At 41.7% G+C, this 19,251-nt stretch overlaps 1 protein-coding gene and 1 non-coding gene across 2 annotated transcripts; both read right to left on the reverse strand.

Annotated features, from left to right (window-relative positions):
• Nucleotides 1-11,623: 11,623 nt before the first annotated feature.
• CHRM5 (cholinergic receptor muscarinic 5) lies at nt 11,624-13,658 on the reverse strand. The gene has a single exon (XM_010965095.3). The coding sequence runs from the start codon at nt 13,513-13,515 to the stop codon at nt 11,815-11,817; it is 1,701 nt and encodes a 566-aa protein (XP_010963397.2). The 5' UTR covers nt 13,516-13,658; the 3' UTR covers nt 11,624-11,814.
• A 1,406-nt stretch (nt 13,659-15,064) lies between these two features.
• LOC123619723 (U6 spliceosomal RNA) lies at nt 15,065-15,168 on the reverse strand. The gene has a single exon (XR_006728392.2). It is a non-coding gene; the product is annotated as a U6 spliceosomal RNA (small nuclear RNA).
• Between the last annotated feature and the right edge of the window lie 4,083 nt (nt 15,169-19,251).

Consider the following 19,251-nt stretch of genomic DNA (forward strand, 5'->3'; position numbering starts at 1 on the left):
TTAGCTGCTAACTTGCTTTGGGCAAGTCACTTCCCATCCTTGGACCATGTCTTATCTTGTTTGTTGTATTTCCAGCATTGAGCATGTAGGCACATAATAAATGTTTGTTGAATGAATAAATAAATGGGCCTCAAGTTTCCTCATCTGTAAATTGAGGGATTTGGATTAGACCTGTAAATTACTTTTCAGATCCAAAATTCCAATATAATTTTAACCCAATTCTAAATTCTAGTATTTCCTACCCTTAAGAACTGAATGATTGGTGCCAACTTTTTCTTTTTTTACTTCCTTGGTTTCTTTCTGCTGTTCCCCACTTGGAGACAAAATATTATTTTTGTTTTTCTTTAGGATCTTAGTATCTCTTTTTAAAAATAAGCTTTGTGTTTACAATTTTTTTTCTCATCTGCTAAATTAAACCTGTGCAGTGACTTTGTGGAAAACAGATCTTTGTTGCCCATTTTTGCTAGGAAATCCTGAGTGCCCAGGCTGGATTCATCGCTCCCAAGTTTTCAAGAAGTCTTTTAGGAGTCAAAACCTCGGGACTCATCTTGAGCCTGGTTAAAATTTTGAAAAAATTCAGCATTTTAACTAACGTGCCCAGAGTAGTAAAGTATTCTATCATTGTATTCTTATGTTTCCTCTGACAGGAGGGAAGAAGCAGCCATTCAGCCTACTTTTCAGTAATTGGAAGGGCTTCAAGGTGGGAATCTTTTTCATTAAAGTAATCACTCAGACTTTCAGGAAGTTTGAGGATTTTTTAGTGTTCAACTGAAAAAAAAAACCTATTGAAAATATTTTTATTAAATATTTTAAAAATTAAAACAATTATTTTCATTTTTTTAATTGCCTTCCAAGTCACACATAGACATATTTTTGCATGATTACAGTCAATTCTTTAAAAATTGGGCAAAAAGTCACTTTTTAGGATAGTTTTTATATGCATTTTGTATTTAAACCCAACAAAAATTCTGCTAAGCACTCACCTCAGGGAACATAATAGAGGCTGATGGCCCAGTCCTTTAGTGCAGTTCAAAGAGTGTGTTGAGGCAGGACCTAGTTGTACTGTGCTTTCCTTTTAGCATTTTTGGTGTGATTATTGTCATCAGAGTCAATTATTTTTTAATTTGTAAGGTATATGAGAATATCCAATTGGTAAAAGTGTTTATACCATTTAGGAGAACTTGAGGGTAGGTTTTGCAAAATTCAGATATTGACTGTAAATTATGAACATTTTTTAATATTCCTGAAAAAAATATGATGAAGTACTAAAATAGCTATTTTAGAAACCCCCCCCCTCCAATTTAGCTTATCTCTCCTCCCACAGTAGCACAACTTTATCATGGGAGCATAGGGAACTCAAGCCTCTCACAGTGGCTTCAGTCTGGTAGGACTGAGCCAGCCTGTGCAAACCTGAGAAGAGGGAGGAGTAAATTAATAAGGTCAAGTGGTAAACAAGAGGAATGGGTAGAGCTGTAAAAACTAGCTGTGCACAGTATTTCCAACAGAAAACCTCTGACAAGGCATTTAATTCCACTAAAATTTAATAAACTAGTAATTATTGAAGATTCTTGTATCTCCTTAGGTGATGTTGAAATAGAATTTCCCATATATATATAAATGAGAATGTAAAGAATTCCACTCAGTGAGCTTCTACTACATGTATTTGATTATTTTAAAACATTTCTAAATAACTACAGTAAAAAAAATCCAAAAATATTTAGAATTAAATGATCATGAAAATTTGGTATGCAGATTAAGCAATGAAACATTCTTAAAGTGTTATGAGGTAATTCATAAGAGACCATGAGGTGTATAAGGAAAGCTTCCTTGTAATCACTGCTGTCATGGAATTTTGTGTCACACAAAGGAAAACAAAATTTCGTTTTGCACTTGTCTCTCCACAGGCCTAGATGGACCTGCCTTCCCACTCATAACTGGTTGGACTGAGGGTGGGACTTGAGCCAGTCAGTTGGGTGGTGCTGGATCAGAGAAGGCAGTATGTTGATCCTGAGTCACAGGTAAGCAGAATCAACAATGAAATTTGCACATCTAAGGAATCTGGCCTGCAGAAGAGAGTACGGCAGACGCCCAGGTGGGAGAAAGCCCATGGTGGTCCCAGAGTTCGCTGGAGCGAGTAGCTGCTGGACAACCTTTCAGGTCCATGGAGTTGAGCTGCTCTTCCTGCAGGGAGTTGGTGAATGCTCTTCTCCACCTCCACCCTAACCCCTTACTTAATATCTGTCTCCATTTGGAGAGTACCACGTCCAATTTTAGCCTCTATAATAAGATGTGCAGAGCAGGTCTGGAGAAAAGCTGCCAGTGATTAATGTTGATACTTTTCTATACAAATGATTCTACTGACCTCATGACTATATTAACTAGATATACTTTAAGAAGGATTAAAGTGAAAAAAAAAAAAAAAAGAAGGATTAAAGTGGCTGTAATTTTTAGTTTGGTAAAGAGGGTGCTGAGGGGATTTTTCAAATGCTTGATAATCCCTTTAAAGCATATTCTGATGAACTATATACCACTATGAAGTCTGAGAAAGGACATGGACTTAAATTTCAGCAGAAGGAATTAGCTTGTGGCTGTGAAGAGAAATTTCTTGGCACGGTAAACAAAACTGTGAGGTGCTGGTGACTGTGAGATTTACTCTTCTTTTAGTTCTTAAAAAATAGGGCAAAAGTTATCTCCTAGGATGGTTTATATGTGCACCTACCTGCTGGTCTCTTAAGTTTCCTCCTATCCTCAGAAGTAAATTAGTTTATTCCCAGAATGTGAGGAATGGTAGGATCAATACTTCATAGAGGAGGAAATGAGATATATCAACAAAATTGGACAGGAGGGAAGGGCTGAGGAAAATCTAAACTCTGACAGTAGATTTCCTTCCTTTAATGTACATCTGTTGAGTTGTCATCCAGCTTGCCCCATAACTGGTTCTCCCCACGGAGGCGTGCAACCCAAGGAAGCATTATATTTGTGGTATGTGGCTCTGCTTTTACAGCATCTCACCCAGGTCGGGCCAAAGGCTGTTCCTTAGAAATTTGAAATTAAAACTAAGGGACTAAAGGAGGAGATGGCAGCATAAAAACTTGCAAGATGTTCATGACTATTTATTCTATCATACACACTTCAGAAAAAGAGAAGACAGGTTCCAGGGAGAAAATATAGAATGAAGCAGTTGCACAGAGAGGAGCTGAAATGAAAGATGAACTTTGAAATTCAAATCCTTTCCTGAGGTAGCTGCGCTCTGGCCCCTGGCTTCCATAGCACTGCTGTATCCTGTAGTGTAGTGTTTCTGTGGGGCGCCAGCTCCAATGAGTGTCTTTCACTTGAATCCAAGTGTCCTAACTTACACACTTCTCCAGAATCGACCAAAATGGTCTCCAGCCTGCTGAAAGCCTTCTCCTTTTCCTTCAGTCAATGCAAAATTGGCTCTGTTGCCTCCACACCCATCTTGAATGAATGGCTCAGAAGGAACTTCCTGAGGTAAGGGAGAGATCCCGGTAAACACATGTCCTGCCCTAAGCTACCCCTGAGCTATACCCACCCCTAAAATTTGTTTGTTATCATGGAGCCCTCCCAGTCTGAACTAACTGCTGCCACCTTGAACTTGAGGCTCTTTACTGTCCTCACCGCTTAAAGTTTTATGTATAGAAATATGGATGTGACCTTATGTATTTGATTTTGAAAGTGTCCTTGCAGAATCCTACTGACAACCTCTCTAATTTCTGCACAACTACCTGACCTCTGCCTTGAGAAGGGGTTGGGTTATGGAATAGGAAGTTTAGGCTAAATCCAGACAGGGGAGGAGTCCCTTTCTGAAAGGCATAGTATCTTGGCTTGTAGCCCAGGTACTGGGAACCAAATTGGAAAAAAAGACTGGAGGATTGCTTGTGAGAGCTTCTAAGTGGAATGTTGGATGTAATCCACATTCATCTTGTCACTCTTACCCACCTTTTCTTTTCAATCACGTAACGGTTCTACCCTTTGTGGTTCATATTTCAGTGCTAATTTCCCCTTCTGAGCTAAAAAGCAGGGGGAAAAAAGAGACCTGGAGAAGGGAGAGGGAAAATGTTTGTACCTGGGGAGGAGGAGAGCCTCCAGCCGTCATTGGAGTGATTCTGTTTGTACCGTCATTCTGTCCCTCATTCTGTTAGTCTGGGTTCTTGGGGGCAGAGACAGTATCTTACTCCCCTCTGCAACCCCAAGATTCCCACAGAGATCAATAATTACTTGCTGAACAAATGAGTAACCAAACAAAGGAATAATCAGGTTTCCTGGATGGTGGTTCTTGGATCTAAGAAGATGCTGAAAGAAAGAAGGTGGAAAGGTTTGGGGCATTTGGAGGTGACAAGTAGGAGAAAAAAAAATGGTTGTCAGAAAAAATGAAACAAGGGTTACTGATTTTGACCAGAACCTTTTCAGTGTGGGCATAAAAAACCCCCCAAGTGCTTTCATTAACACTTACAAGAAAGTATTCAGGATCAAGTTAACAGTCCATTCAGCCTGATTATAGATAAAAAAATAGCTTAAGGCCTTTTGTCCTGTTCTAAGATATAGACCCTCAGGGCCCCCGAGGGGTGATACTGGGAGTTTAGGAAGGGAGCTTCAGTTTGCAGACATTCTGAGCTGAACTCTGAGGGAACATGCCCTCAGCTAGGCTCCAGATGTGTGGGCCTAAAGCCTCCAGAGGTGCTTCTTGCACACATAGAAGGAACCTTACAAATCTGGTTCCATACCTTTAGTTTCCTGTATTTTTATAGGTCAGGAGAGCAGAGGCAAACGTGTTTAAAAAATACTAGTTGACTGTCCTATGACAGGGCTGCCTTGTCCTGCCAGTTCTCTGTGATGGAGTTGGGACACTGCAGTCTTCTTGGCAGGGGCTCTGAATTGCTTCCCATTTGGTACTACCCAGCACTGGTCTACTGTTTGCTCTTCTATAAAAAAGGGAATGTTTTCTTGGTTGGTTACTGTTACCAGTTGATTTATGTCTCCTGAAAGTATTAGGGGTCTAACCCCCAGTACCTCAGAATGTGACCGTATTTGGAAATGGGGTCTTTATAGAGGTGATCAAGTTATAATGAGATCATTAGAGTGACCTAACCCAATATGACTGGTGTCTTTATAAAAGGGTAAAATTTGGACATAGAGACAAACACACAGAGAGAAGATGATGTGAAGAAACACAGGGAGAAGAAGGCTGCCTAAAAGCCTAGGAGTGCCTGAGGCCACCAGGAGCTAGCAGAGAGGTCTGCAGCAGACCCTTTGGAGGGAGCATGGCCTTGCTGGTCCCTGGGTAACGGACTTCTGGCCTCCAGACTGTGAGGTAATATATTTCTGCTGTTTCAAGCCATCCAGTTTCTGATAGTGTGTTATGGCAGCCCTGGAAATGAATACAGTCATTTTAAAATTAGACTTTTTTAAGTCTTTTAAAAAAAATCCCTCCGGATGATGATTAATTTTTCTCAAGTTCAGAATTACAGAGGCCAGTAACCTTTGTAGGCTAAGCTGTATTGCGTGTGCGTCTAAAAGAGATGAAAAAGGGCAGAAGTAACCTCTTTCTAATCTACATTCAGTTATGGATAGGAGCTCCCCATGTTAACTGAAGCCTTTTCTGCTTTTGAAGAACTTAAGTGGTCAGAGCGGTCATATTTTCTGCAAGATAGGTACATTAGGATTGCCATATAGTGCTTAGCAGCTCTAGGTTTTTAAAAGTGTAGTTCTGTACATAGAGAAAAACTACAGGACCAACACTAAGATATTTAGCAGAGGTTGTCTTTGGGTAGTGGAATTACTGGTAATTTTTTGTTATTTGCTTATTTATTTTCTAAGTTTTCTAAGCAAGTATATGTTATTTCATAAATCACTATTATATAAAATATAGTGACTATAAAATGAAACCTAATATAGTTTTTTATTTCTGACTCTCCTAGGTAGGCCCTATTTCTGGGTACAAAGGGTCTTTCAAAAGATTTTCCAGTCATGGCAGTGTAGTTTTTCAGGGAGAAGAGCGGTCCTCCACATCCCGGGTTAAATCTGTCTTCTGCCTGTGGTATTTTCCACTGCAGTCTGCTGGGTGGTATAGTAAGGGCACTGGGCTGTGGTTAGTACATCATGGTCAGTAATTTCATGACTTTTATTGAAAATGGCTGGACTGTAAACCTAGCTTTGGATACATAGGGGGTTACTAAAAATAAGCACCAGCTCCCCAGGGAGTGATACTGGGGATAAGTGGGTTGAGTTGGGTCTGCTCTTTGTTGAAGGTAAGAGTGCCCATTCCTTTACTAGGACACCACTGAGATGCATTCTTGCAAGATAATTCTCTCCAGCAAATCATTGCTAAAGGCTAGGAATTAAACTCTTTGGAGAACTGCTCTTAGCAGGAGCCTAAGGGCATCCTTGGGGGCATCTGGTGGTAATGAGGCTTGTTCTAGGGCCATATAAAGTAAGATTAGGACTTTAAAGATTTCTAATCTTTTTAAGATTAGACAAGTCTGAATAATGGTGAAGCCCTGCAAGCAGACCATTGGCTGTAATTAGGCCTTGGCTTTCTTTGCCTGATTGCAGGTAATTTAATGTGGTAGCATAACTGCACCCCCTGCCCCTACACTCACACACACACACACACACACACACACACACACACACACACACACACTAACTCATCCAGGGAGATGGGGGACAGTGCAGTTCATTGGAAGGGTAATTTACCCTGCTGGATGTGCTCTTTTTGATTTTAATATGACTATTTGTGTCAGTCTTTTGCCTGTCATTACTTAATGTCTTCAGAATTGTTCAACTTCTTCTACTTGGTGTCCTTATTAACAGAAGCAATTATTGAACCTAGTAACTTGGCTGTATCTCTTCAATCTTAAGATTAAAAAAAACACAAATGTTGGGACTTTACTGAGACGTTGGTTTTTCACAGTGATGTGTATTTGCAATTCTGAAACTATCAAAGAATTAAGCAAGTTGAGCAAATGATGACTCTCACTGTTGGAGAAGGGCCATACACGTATGGAATGGGAAGAATTCTGTAGTGTCGGATTTGGATTGCAGATGTCAGTATGAACTTACTGTTTTAGTAAGTATGCACAAATACATACTTCTTAGTTCCATCCGCTGAAAGGGCCTAATAGCAATGATTATATCTTGATTCCAGAACTGAGTCAGGTAGCATCTATACTTAATGAAACCAGAGCTCCTTGGAGAAGTGGCCGATTCTTGGACAGGGTTAGGGAGAGTGAAGATGAACCTGGAATATCTTCTCGTACCAGAAAGTAAGGGAGTGCTCCAGCAATGTTCGGGATCTGTCAAAGGATCACAGGAGTCATCTTGAAGGGGCTCTCACTCCTTAAATCTGTGACAATTTTAACATTGAAATAATGACAGTAATGGATTTTAACCAATTACTAAAGTAAGAGTTCGTGAGTCTATAATGACAATAAGTAAATAAATAATAATAATGAAGGAACAAGTCTTCCTTACAGTAGAATGCCAACCACTTGGCATCACGGTAATAACTTATTTGGGTGAGAATGATAAAGAGATGCTGCAGTTACTGAGTGAAAACCTGATGACCCACTGGAAGTGTACAGAGGCTCAAAGTCTCTTTCCCAAAATTATTAATTGCAGAGGGAAAGTAGTACATTTACAGTGGAGAAACCTGAGCCGAGTGATAAGTGTTAAGATCACCACTACTGGGATGAAGCATCTTGTCTTCCTGATATAATGCACCAAGGATGCAATATCCCATTTGCCGTTTTCCTGCCCAAGTCAAAGCAAACAAATTAAGCTGAATCTAGTGGGAAACATCAGACAACCGCAAATTTATGGAAATTAGTTTTTAAAAATTGGATTGAATGTATTCTAAAGAATGACCATATCATAAAAGCCAAAGGAAAGCTGAAGACCTCTCCCAGATTAAGAGAGTCAAAGAGCTATGACAACTAAAGCAATCTGAGATCGTGGATTAGATCTTAATGGGAAAAGAAATTCTTACAATGAATGTTGTTTGGACAACTGGTAAAAGTTGAGTATGGACTGTATTACATAATTATGTCTCATGTAGTAATATTACAGCAATGTTGAATTTCCTGATTTTTTATTTGTACTGTAAGTTATATAAGGTAATTTCCTTGTTCTTAAGAAATATCCATTGAAATATTTAGAGGGCAAATTGACGTGAAGTCTGCAACTTCAGATGGTTGAGAAAAAAAGATGTGTGTCTACACACACACACACGCACACACAGAGTACAAATGTGGCAAACTGTTAACAACTGGGGAATGTGGGTAAAGAATATTGGAGTTCTTTGTATGATTCTTGCAGCTTTTCTCTAAGTTTAAAAATAGTTCCCCCCAAAAAGTATGTTTTTAAAATTTTTTTCTTTTGGTTCCTTCCTGGATACTTAAAAAATGCATTTCCCTTCCCCTCGCACTCTCAAACTGGGGTTCTTATTGGCAAGAATTTATATAATCTCTAACTTTACTGGTGGAATGAGTGGGGGAGATGAGAATTAAATGCCTGGGACACCAACTCTTCTAGCAATTGAAGAAGAAACGCTGCTGTTCTGTTTCGATGCAAGGTCTGTACTGGCTAAAGGGCTGTGATTTGCGGTCTGCGGTCTGCCCTACGTCCCTTGTCCTGGAGGGAAATGGAAGCATTTCAGTGACTGGAATCTTGTCATTATTTCATGTTAATTTAGTCACTGGTAACTGAGAGGAAAGGGGGCAATCACCAAGTTGGCAAGAGGGACGTGTATCCACATTGTGTATGAACCTCCTCCTCCTTAAAAGGCCAGGCCGTGCCAGTGCGTGTGGAATCTCTAACACAGATGGATCTGTCAGGCTCACTTGAGACCATTTTCTTATTTAAACACTTCACCTTAGACTACTGTGTGGTTAAATTTCTTTAATATCTGGAATAATGCTAGTACCATACAGAAAAGCGGCCCCATCCCCACATCCTTTGCTGTAATTCCAGTATTTACAGTAGACAGCTGGACTGTCCAGTCCAGAGATTAGGTACAGATTTCACAATGACAAAGCTGACATCAGCATCAGCCTCAGAGGACACTCACCAAAGGAGCAGAGCAGAGGCCAGGAATATTGATAAAGTGCTGTAACCAAAAATTGTTCTGAAAACAGATTCCCTGTCAAGCCATCAAATTCACAGCCAAGGAGAAACAAACCACAATGTTAGCAACACAGCAGCATCCAGTAGGTAACTAATCAAAGCTGTACAGAGTTTACTATAGACAGAAGTTTGGAGATGGGACATAGAAGGCCTAAAATCCGGAGTCAGCCCACACCCACCCCTCCACTCCTCAGGTCCCTGTAGTTTACAGTTGGATCTGTTCATTCTGAGGACGCCACCAGAGGCCTTATTCTAAAGAAGGCTGGTTTCCCTCAGGAGTTTGGGGCATTCTTTTTGTCTGTGTCAAGGGGCATAGGTAGACTTCGTAACTGGCTGTGTCCCAAAGCCAATGATAAAGAAGGAGGCATAGGCCTCTCAATTTCCCAACAGATAGACAAAAAAGGCTAAGTTTTAGGCAATTGTGGAGTGAGAAGAGTGTGGCCCCAGCAGTCCCTGCCCCTCTGTTCTGTGTTCTTTTGTTTGAATTAGCATGTATCTCTCTCTACTGTGATGTGAATGAGCTCAACGTGCTGTTCTCTTGGAGGGATTCTCATTTTTGTTGGGAGTCAAAGGCTTAAACTAAAAGAACCAACTGTTTATCTGGAGCAGGTGGAGCAGGTTTGCTTATGAAGTCACACCCTGTTGGCATCATGTCCACTGGGAAGCCTCTGTCTTGGAGAATTGAGCTAGTTAATTCTCTACCAAGTTCTTGGCGGGTGTCAACCTGCCCTTCACAAAGCTTCAGCAGCTACATTGCTTCTAAGATGTTTCATCTCAACGTCAAATCCCAACAGGGCTGGAGATGCCGGGGTTTCCACTTCCCGAAGCTTCCTTGGGGCTCCATAGAAGAGGCCAAGGCACTCGTCAGTGGTGGTCTGTCGGCCTCCTATACTCAAATATATACCGAATTCCCAGCATGACTAAACCAGCTATTTTTACATCCTCTCAGCAAATGAGGCTGAAAACGAACTGGCCCACATTAAGTGAATAGAAGTCTGGAGATTTTTAAATGTAACTGTAGGTATAATCAACAGGTTAAATAATGAGCTGCTGTCTGACAGGGTGCTTCATCTTTAGAATCCTTGCTGTGTACTCTCCTGCTTGCTTTGGGGATCTTTCATTGTTTTATGCACCGTTGTGTAGTTTCTGTTTCCTTTTTTGTTTGTTTGTTTTGAAGGGAGGAGGTAATTAGGTTTATGTATTTGATAGAGGTGCTAGGGATTGAACCCAGGACCTCGTGCATGCTAACCATGCACTCTACCGCTGAGCTAAACCCTCCCCTCTCGTTTTCTTGTGCATTGGTTTATTTTCAGAATTATCATAGAAACCTCTTAGATTCAGTTTGTTTATATACACAGAGATTTAACTAAAATTTGGTTTTTGGATAATTCTGAGACTAAATGTTATGTTGATAACTTTTATTTTTATACGGTGCCCTCCGTTTTGTTTTTAAAGAAAACACGGTCATTCTTCATGGCAATAGTCAGCTTCACTGGACCTTAACTGTATTTTTCTGGACTTCTCATCTTTGTGAATTTAGAGAGGAGAGAATAAATAAGTCATTTCTGAGCCATGATTTGAAAGACCTATTAAAAAAAAAAAAAAAAAAAAGCCTTTCCTCTGCTGTCCCTCTAAATAGCACTCTGGCTAGAGGCAGCACGGTGACCAGCTTGTGCCTGGGCGTGAACTGGGGGTCTGGGTGGGGAAGAAGTTCCAAAGCATGGAGTGAAACCAAATGTGTTTTGCACGTTTTGCCTCAGGTTTGCCTTGTGAAGAGATTAGAAAGTAAAACCTCTGGCAGTTTAGAACTGTGATTAAACAGACTGGCAAAGATCTTCACCAGTGAAGGGCTGTCACAAAACGAATCTTCCTAAGAACAGCATAAGTAAGTGGGTTCAAATAGGCACAAACCAGAATACACAATATTTGTTTAGATAAAAGGAGAAAATTCCCACTGGTCAAAGCAAAATAACTGACTGCGGAGACTTGATCACCTTTATTAGCAGAATAGAAGCCCCTTAGAAGGACTATGTTCAGTTCTCAGTGACCTTCCAGACCCAGGATTCTGAGAGGAAGGGTGATTCTGTGTGGACCAGGAATTGGTACCAGTTGTGAAAGGAAAGAGCAAGAGCTTTGTTCAGATGTAAACATACTACAGTACGGAACACATAATACCTGTATAATAAATACTGGTTAGTTTATAAAGAAACAGTTCCTAGAAGCCATTGAATGTCACTTGGGTGACACTGACTTACATTCTCCCAGTTCTCACTGGAATGAGACAGCTTCATAGACACGTACATAGTGCACAAAACTCTGTGACAGGTTTCCACCCAGTCCCCGCTGTTGCCCACAGAAGGTTAGACAGACGCTCCCTTGGTCATTGTTCATTGTGCCCAGTGCCTCCTCCTGTGACGGCCATGAGTCTGCCTCTTCACTTCAGTGGCAGACTCCAGTGGCATCAGGCGACCTTGGTTATAGACAAGAATCGTTCAATATGGCAGCAACTGAGGTCGCTGTGATTCCTTCCTTTTCGTGAGAGACCTCAAGCCTTTACAGAGTCCTTAGGGACTCAAAATGACAGACGTCTTTTTGGAAAGTAAACCAGAATCATCTTGCTCCTCCTCAGAGGACTTGGACCATGGTCATTCTTTTGAGAGGAGTTGTTACTTTTCATGGGAGCTTGCTGTTTCCCTGCCAATACAACTTCTCTTCCACTTTTTTCTTTTTCCATCGGCAGAGAAGCAGCATCTTAAAGGTCTTCCTGAAGGTTCTGTTGCAGAGGGCATAGCAGATGGGGTTGACAGTGCTGTTGACGTAGCACAACCAGTAGCCCAAGTGCCACAGGGTGACTGGGACACACTTGTCACAGAAGGTGGAAACCAGGACCATGATGTTGTAAGGGGTCCACGTGATGATGAACGCCAGGAGAATGGCGCTCAGGGTCTGGGCTGCTTTCCTCTCTTTGACGAGGACCATCCTCTTTCGTTTGGTCATCTGATGGCTGAGGTTGGGATCGAGGCCTTTTGTCGAAGGGTCCTTGGACACTGGGAAGGAGCAGGGCATGATTTTCACCTTGCGACAGCCGTTGTTGGTGTCCTGGGTTCCATCAGCTTTTACCACCAATCGGAACTTATAGGCTACGCATTTCTGACTCTTGGGTCGCTGAGCAGCAGCTGGAGACAGGAAATATTTTGGGGTGTCACAGTCATTTTTTTCAGTTTGAGCATTCATGAAAGTTTCCTTGGTCTCTTCAGCACTGAATTCTTCCCTTGGGCTTTCCTTGGCCTGGCTCTTGTAGACCACTTGAAAGACAGGGTCAATGGCAGGCTTGTCCTCATCTTCTGAGGAGGGGTAGCTGCTGCAGGTGGTTAGCTGCTCGGCTCTGGCCCACTCCGTGCTCGGGCCAGTGGCCTGGGATGGCTTCCCAGTGGTGGAGGTGCTCCTGCGGGAGGATGACCAGGACGCTTGGTTCCTTTCCCTCTGGGCCAGTGCGGGCCGAGGGCAGCTGAAGCAGGACCTGAACAGAGCCTTGTGAGCGGGCTTCCTCTTCTCAGCTTCAGCCACGGAGTCAGAGCCCTGGAGGTCAGCCAGGTCTTTGGTTCGCTTCTCTGTTTCCCGGTAGATTCGGCAGTAGAGGATCGTCATGACAGAAACAGGGATGTAGAAGGCAGCAATGGCAGTGCCAAAAGTGATGGTGGGCTCCGAGAGGAACTGGATCTGGCACTCATCTGGTGGTACCGTTCGCTCCCCAACCAAGTACTGCCAGCAGAGGATCGCCGGGGCCCAGAGGATGAAGGAGATCAGCCATGCCAAGCCAATCATGATGCCAGCCCTCTTGGGGGTACGCTTAGCCCGATAGGTCAGGGGTCTTGTGATAGAAAAGTAACGGTCAAAACTGATCACCAGAAGGTTCATGACGGAAGCATTGCTGGCCACATAGTCCAGAGCAAGCCAAAGGTCACAGGCCAGGCTCCCGAGAGCCCAGCGGCCCATGAGGATGTAGGTGGTGTAGAGGTTCATGGAGAAGATCCCAATGATGAGATCCGCACAGGCTAAGCTGAGCAGGTAATAGTTGTTAACTGTCTTCAGCTGACTGTTGACTTTGAAGGAGATCATGACTAAGACATTGCCCACAATGGTGATCAGGCTCACCACAGCTGTCACAGCGGCAATGGTGATGACTTCCCACAGCCCATGGCGTTCTAAAGGCTGGTGACTCACTGGGGTGCCATTGACTGTAGTCGCATTGTGGTAAGAGTCCCCTTCCATCCTGGTGCAGGAGTTTACATTAGGACAAAGTCTTAGGTTCCAGACTGTTCTCTTTTCTATCTCACCTCTCCTGGCCAGTGTCTGGAAGAGAGGGAAATACATTAGCTTCACCCACCAGCATGAATTTCTTTTCCACTCACTGTTTATAATTTCCAACAGGATGTTAAATGTGGTCCCACATCTATTCAGAGGAAGATGCTGAAATCTCTCAAGTTTTGATAACACTTAAGACATCATCCTTTTGCTTTGGGGGATTACCAGTGCCTGGGAGCCTTTCTTGTACATGAGGCTGCTGCCCTCTTGTGGCTCCAATGGGCATTTTTTAAAAAAGGGCTGGGAGGCTGAGGAGGGCAAACAAAAAGGGAAAAAAAGAATTGGCATGTTGCAGAGCAGTGAAGAAGACAAAGCAGGTGACGTTAAGTTACTTTCTGCTGCAATGGTCTTGAGGGCAGATCCTCTGTTTTTTAAGCCTCTGATAATAAGTACCTATTCTGTCATGCACTAGGGAAAAAGACAAGTTCTATCTACTTTTAGCCTCATTATTAATATAAATATAACTAAATTCAATTATTAAATATTATCGAGGCAGTATTGTGAGCCAAGACTGTATTATACCACTTCTCCCTGACTTAATGCACAAACTCCCCACATGTACCTAGTTTCCATCTGGAGGGTTCAAATTTTGCCCCAGCTGCTGAAGATGATGATCCTTCCTCCATTTCTGGGCTATTTGCAATATCATGGAAATGTTCTAAATTAAATTTTTTTTCTGATTATGAAGTAATATGCCCCTTGTAAAAGTTCAGGCAATGTCAAAATGTAGAACTTAGAAAGCAAAAACTTCTTGTAATTCCACCTTGCAGAGGTAATCAGCGCTCTAACTGTATTTTCACAGCTTTTCCCTATGCATATACATGCTAACAAATATTTAAACACAGTTGTTTTTAATGGGTGGATTGTTTTGTTTTTGGGGGGCAGGTAATTTGGTTTATTTATTTTTTTAATGGCGGTACTGGGAATGGGTGGATTTTAAATGTTTATACTCGGAATTTTGTTTTTTTGTACGTAGCAAAACATCATGGACATCTTTTGGATACATCTTTTGGATCAAAGCTATCTTTTTTTCATTTTAATGACTTTACATTATCCCACTTAATGGATATACTATAATTTATTTAACCAATCCCCCATTGACAAATTCCAACTTTTTAAAAATAGAAGGAAATTTTTCCTTTTCTAGATTAAAGATCTATGTATATGATAAAAAAGCTTCGTTGGGTACAAAAGTGTAGATGGTAAAGATAGGTTTCCCTCCCACCTCTGACCTCCAATCTCTCAATCCCTGTTTTCCAGAAGTAGCTACTGTTACCATTTCTCTTCTTTCCTTCCAGAGATATATGTGCATACAGTATATATCTGATGACGTATGAAAAATACCATTTTAATTACATTTCAGGCACCTTACATGATGCTGAAGGGAGAAAAGTCTTTGATGATCTTCAGAGCACATCACATGGGCAGCGCCTGCTCTGCCTACTGGCCAGTCTTGACACTTCCTTGTTAACAGTAATTGATAGAAGGTGACAAATTTGTGAAAGGCTATAAATTTTCTTGGCTTTGTTTTGTATTTTCTTTTTAATTTTCTTTCTTTTTAAATATGAAATGCTTCACAAATTTGCACGTCATCCTTGCCCAGGGGCAATGCTAATCTTCTCTGTATCCTTCCAATTTTAGCTGCCAAAGTGAGCACTGTTTTGTATTTTCAACTGTATATTTTTTATTTTTATTGAAGTATAGTCTATTTACAATGTATTAATTTCTGGTGTGCAGCGTAGTGATTCAGTATGTGTATGTATATATATATATACATATATTCCTTTTTATATTCTTTTTCATTATTGGCCATTACAAGGTATTGAATATAGTTCCCTGTGCTCTATAGTAGGATCTTGTTGTTTATCTGCTTTATATATAGTTGTTAGTGTCTGCAAATCCCCGACTCCCAACTTATCTCTTCCCCACACCCTTTACCCCTTGGTAACCATAAGTTTGTTTTCTGTGTCTGTGAGTCTGTCTCTGTTTCTTTTTTGTCTTGTTTTTTTTTAATTGAAGTATAGTCAGTTACAATGTGTCGATTTCTGGTGTGCAGCACAATGTCCCAGTCATGCATCTATATATGTATGTATACACATACTCATTTTCATACTCTTTTATTAAAGGTTATTACAAGATACTGAATATAGGTCCCTGTGCTATACAGAAGAAATTTGTTTTTTTATCTATTTTTATATATAGTAGTTAACATTTGCAAATCTCAGACTCTGAAATTTATCCTTTCCCATCCTCTTTCCCCATAAGATTGTTTACTATGTCTGCGAGTCTCTTTCTTTTGTAGATGAGTTCATTAGTGTCTCTGTTTTGTAAATAAGTTCCTTTGTGTCTTCAACTGTATTTTTAGATCCTTTCCTAATACCTCAAGTTCACTATGGAATTGAATTGATATTGTCTTGTACCAAAGATCAGATTCTCCCAACATCCTGATCTTGCACCCTTCTCCTTCACAGTCCAACCAATGCAGTCCCATTTACCCATGAAATATCCCTCCTATGGGTCCCTTTCCATTCCTTCTGCTACCACCCTGATCCAGCCTCCTGTTACAGTACATCAATAACTCCCTGGTGATATCAACATCCAGGTGACAGCAAAGCAAATCCCCAGGATGCCAGGTCACTAGACAGAGAGCCCCTAGCACCTGAAAAGATCAAATTTGCTCTCCACCCTACAATTCTCTGGGTGAATTTCATCAGACTGTTTCTACTTGTCAGATCTAAGTCATGCAGTTCAAGAAAGAACCTACAGAAATTCCTTTCTTTCTCATTCATTCCTCCTTTTCTTCCTTCCCCCAGTAAATACTGAATGTCTTTTATGTGACAGACTCTAACACTGGAGATACCATCTCAGGTGTATGGTACTGCACACCATAGGGGCACAGGTGAAGGACATCTAACCCAGCCTAGTGGGGGTTGGGGAGGCACATCCTGAAAAGATGTTTCAGCTGAGACCTAAGCATGACTGGGCTTTAGCCAGGCAAAAGGTGTGGGGGGGGGATGGGTTGGGGAAAGAGCGTTTCAGCCCCAGAGGGGAAGAGCTTGTTTGTGAGCCCAGAGGCAAAAGAAGGCATCACGTCGAGGGAAACCTGAGAGGTTGAGCGGGTGGGTAGGAGGGGTGGGAGAGGATTTGAGAGTAAGCCTGCTTTTGGGGAGAAATGTGTCCGCTATTTCCTGACTCCCCATATGCTCTGAAGGTGGTGCCAGCATCCAGGGTGTGGGGGCATTGGTCTGGAGAGAAGTAATAAAATGAACTGGCCTGCTGGCTGAATTTTTCTAATCAAGTCTTTGAAATAGAAATAAATGATGTTGTGCAGGGATTTAACTTCTCCACTTAATTTTATTAGAAGATAGCAGTTTATGAAGGTTTTGGGGAATGTGGGTGTACATGTTCTCCTGTGAATGCATGTACACATATCAATGGGGGGTTTTCCTTCCTTGATCTGTTTTCTCATTTGCAAAAATAAGGAAATTGGACTGTGCAGTCTAAGATATCTACATTTTTATGATTTTGTATATTTTATAGTGTGATGGTTACTTTTATGTGTCAACTTGGCTAGGCTGCGGGTACCCAGTTGTTTGGTCAAACCCCTGAGAGTAGGTGTTGCTGTGAAGGTATTTTGTAGATGTGATTAACGTTTGAATCGGTAGCTATTATTAAGCAGATTATCCTCCATAATGTGTGTGGGACTCATCCAATCAGTTGAAAGCCTTAAGGGAAAAGACTGAGGTCCCCAGGAGAAGGAATTCTGCCTCCAGACTGCCTTCAGATTCAAACTACAACACTGACTCCTGCTGGAATTTGCAGCCTGTACTGCGCATTTCAGACTTGTTAGCCCCCATGGTCCTTAAAAATTCCACAAAAAGTTTTTTTTTTCTCTCTCTCTCTCTGATACATGGAATAAATACTTTGATAAATGGAAAAGATCATTTATAGTGGCAACGTCATCTCATAATCATACAATTGAATCTGGCTTTGGGCAGCTTCAGTCTCAAAACCTGGTTCCATTACTTTCTGTATAACTTTGGATATGTTACTTAACCTCTTTAACTCTCAGATTTTTAAACTTTAAAGTAGGGATACTAAGAGTCCTTACCTCATAGGATTGTTTTAAGGATTAAGTGAGATAATATGGGTGAAACGTTTTGCATAGTGCCTGACGCAGAGGAATGTTCATTACATAGTAGCAATCCAGCAAGAAGTACATCAAAATGCCTCCTGTTGTGGGCATGTGTCTGAGGCATGCTCTGTTCAGGGACAAGGTGGAATAAAAGGATGAGGCCATACTTTGGTGACCTTGAGCTGGCTGTTTTAGATGCTTCATAGTGCTAATGATTCTTCTCCCTTTAGTTGTTAGAGTTGGTCCCCTACCTCTGGGGCCATAGCAGATTGTTCCTGACCACTCAAGTAGAACAGCCTTGAAGAGAGCCAAGGCCAACAGTCCTCCTCCAAGTCTGCTCATTGCAATAGGGCTACTGCAAGATTCTTGAGTGAAAAAAATGGTTCCATAGTCAAATAAGCTGAGGATCTGTTGGTATCTTGTGGAATCCCATGAGATGGGTCGCACTTGGGAAATGCAGTTTAGTAGGAAACGTACTAAAACTAGGTGTCTGGAGACCTGAGTTCTCATTTCGGCTAAAATCTTGTGGTTTGAGACAAATCTCTGGGCCCTTGTTTCCTCACATACAAAATTAAGAGATTGGAATTGGTAATTTATCCTTTAAAATGAGTTTAGGGTTTTCCTATAGACTCACCATGGAAAACACTGAATATCGCATTAGTTTTAGAACTCAACTTTCCTCTGTTCTCAGCCAGGGAAATGGCAGTTATGTATCTGCTCTCTAAGTTAGTGTAGCGAGAGCAGCTCTCAGCTCATTTCCTCCTCTGCTAAGCAGGCCTAATAGTACCGTCTCCATCTACCTTACAGAGTTGTTTTGAGGATTCCCAAATGAGATAACGTAGGAAGCCACCAACTCCTAATGTCATTTTGGGGTTTTGATGATTAGCAAATGAAGGATTAGTCTAGGTCGAGCCACTTTATTAGAATCATCTGCGAGCTTTTCAAAAATACTAATACTGCCCCCTCCCCCGAACCTGTCAACTCAGAATCTACCTGGGAGACGCTGGGCTCCTGCTGTTTTGAAACTCCGCAGGTGGTTCTCCCGTGCATCGTGCAGCGTGGAAAACTAGTGCCCTCTCCAGATCCCTGCTACGCAGGGTGCCGGGGACAGAGGGGCAGGATTGCCCTCACCCGGGGGCACGTTAGACTTGAATCCCCAGGACCAGTGCCTCTCAAGATGCTTGTGAATTACCTGGAGGATCTTGTTAAATTGCAGAAAGGTGAGGCTTGCAATTCCACGTTTTTCAAAAGCCCCTGAGCTCTCTGTGCTGCTGATCCATGAACCGTACTTTATTTATTTTTTCCCTTAACAGAGGCACTGGGGATTAAACCCAGGACCTCGTGCATGCCCAGCACACACCTTACCACTGAGCCATACCTTCCTACCCAATGAAATGTACTTTAAATAGCAAAGTTGAGGATCATTTCTGAACTTCCCAGAGAAGGGAACCGTAGCTTACAACCTGCTTTGGAAATTGGAATTTTCCAGTTGAAATGTCCAGTAACAATTCCGATCCCCCTCTGCCTTCCAAGGACCTTGGAGCTCTTTTTATTTCTCCTGTTTGAAAATAATACATACTTCCTTTCCAGCTTTGCTTCCCTCTATTCTT

This window comes from Camelus bactrianus, chromosome 6 (assembly GCF_048773025.1).
Source record: "Camelus bactrianus isolate YW-2024 breed Bactrian camel chromosome 6, ASM4877302v1, whole genome shotgun sequence".
NCBI classification, from domain to species: Eukaryota; Metazoa; Chordata; class Mammalia; order Artiodactyla; family Camelidae; genus Camelus; species Camelus bactrianus.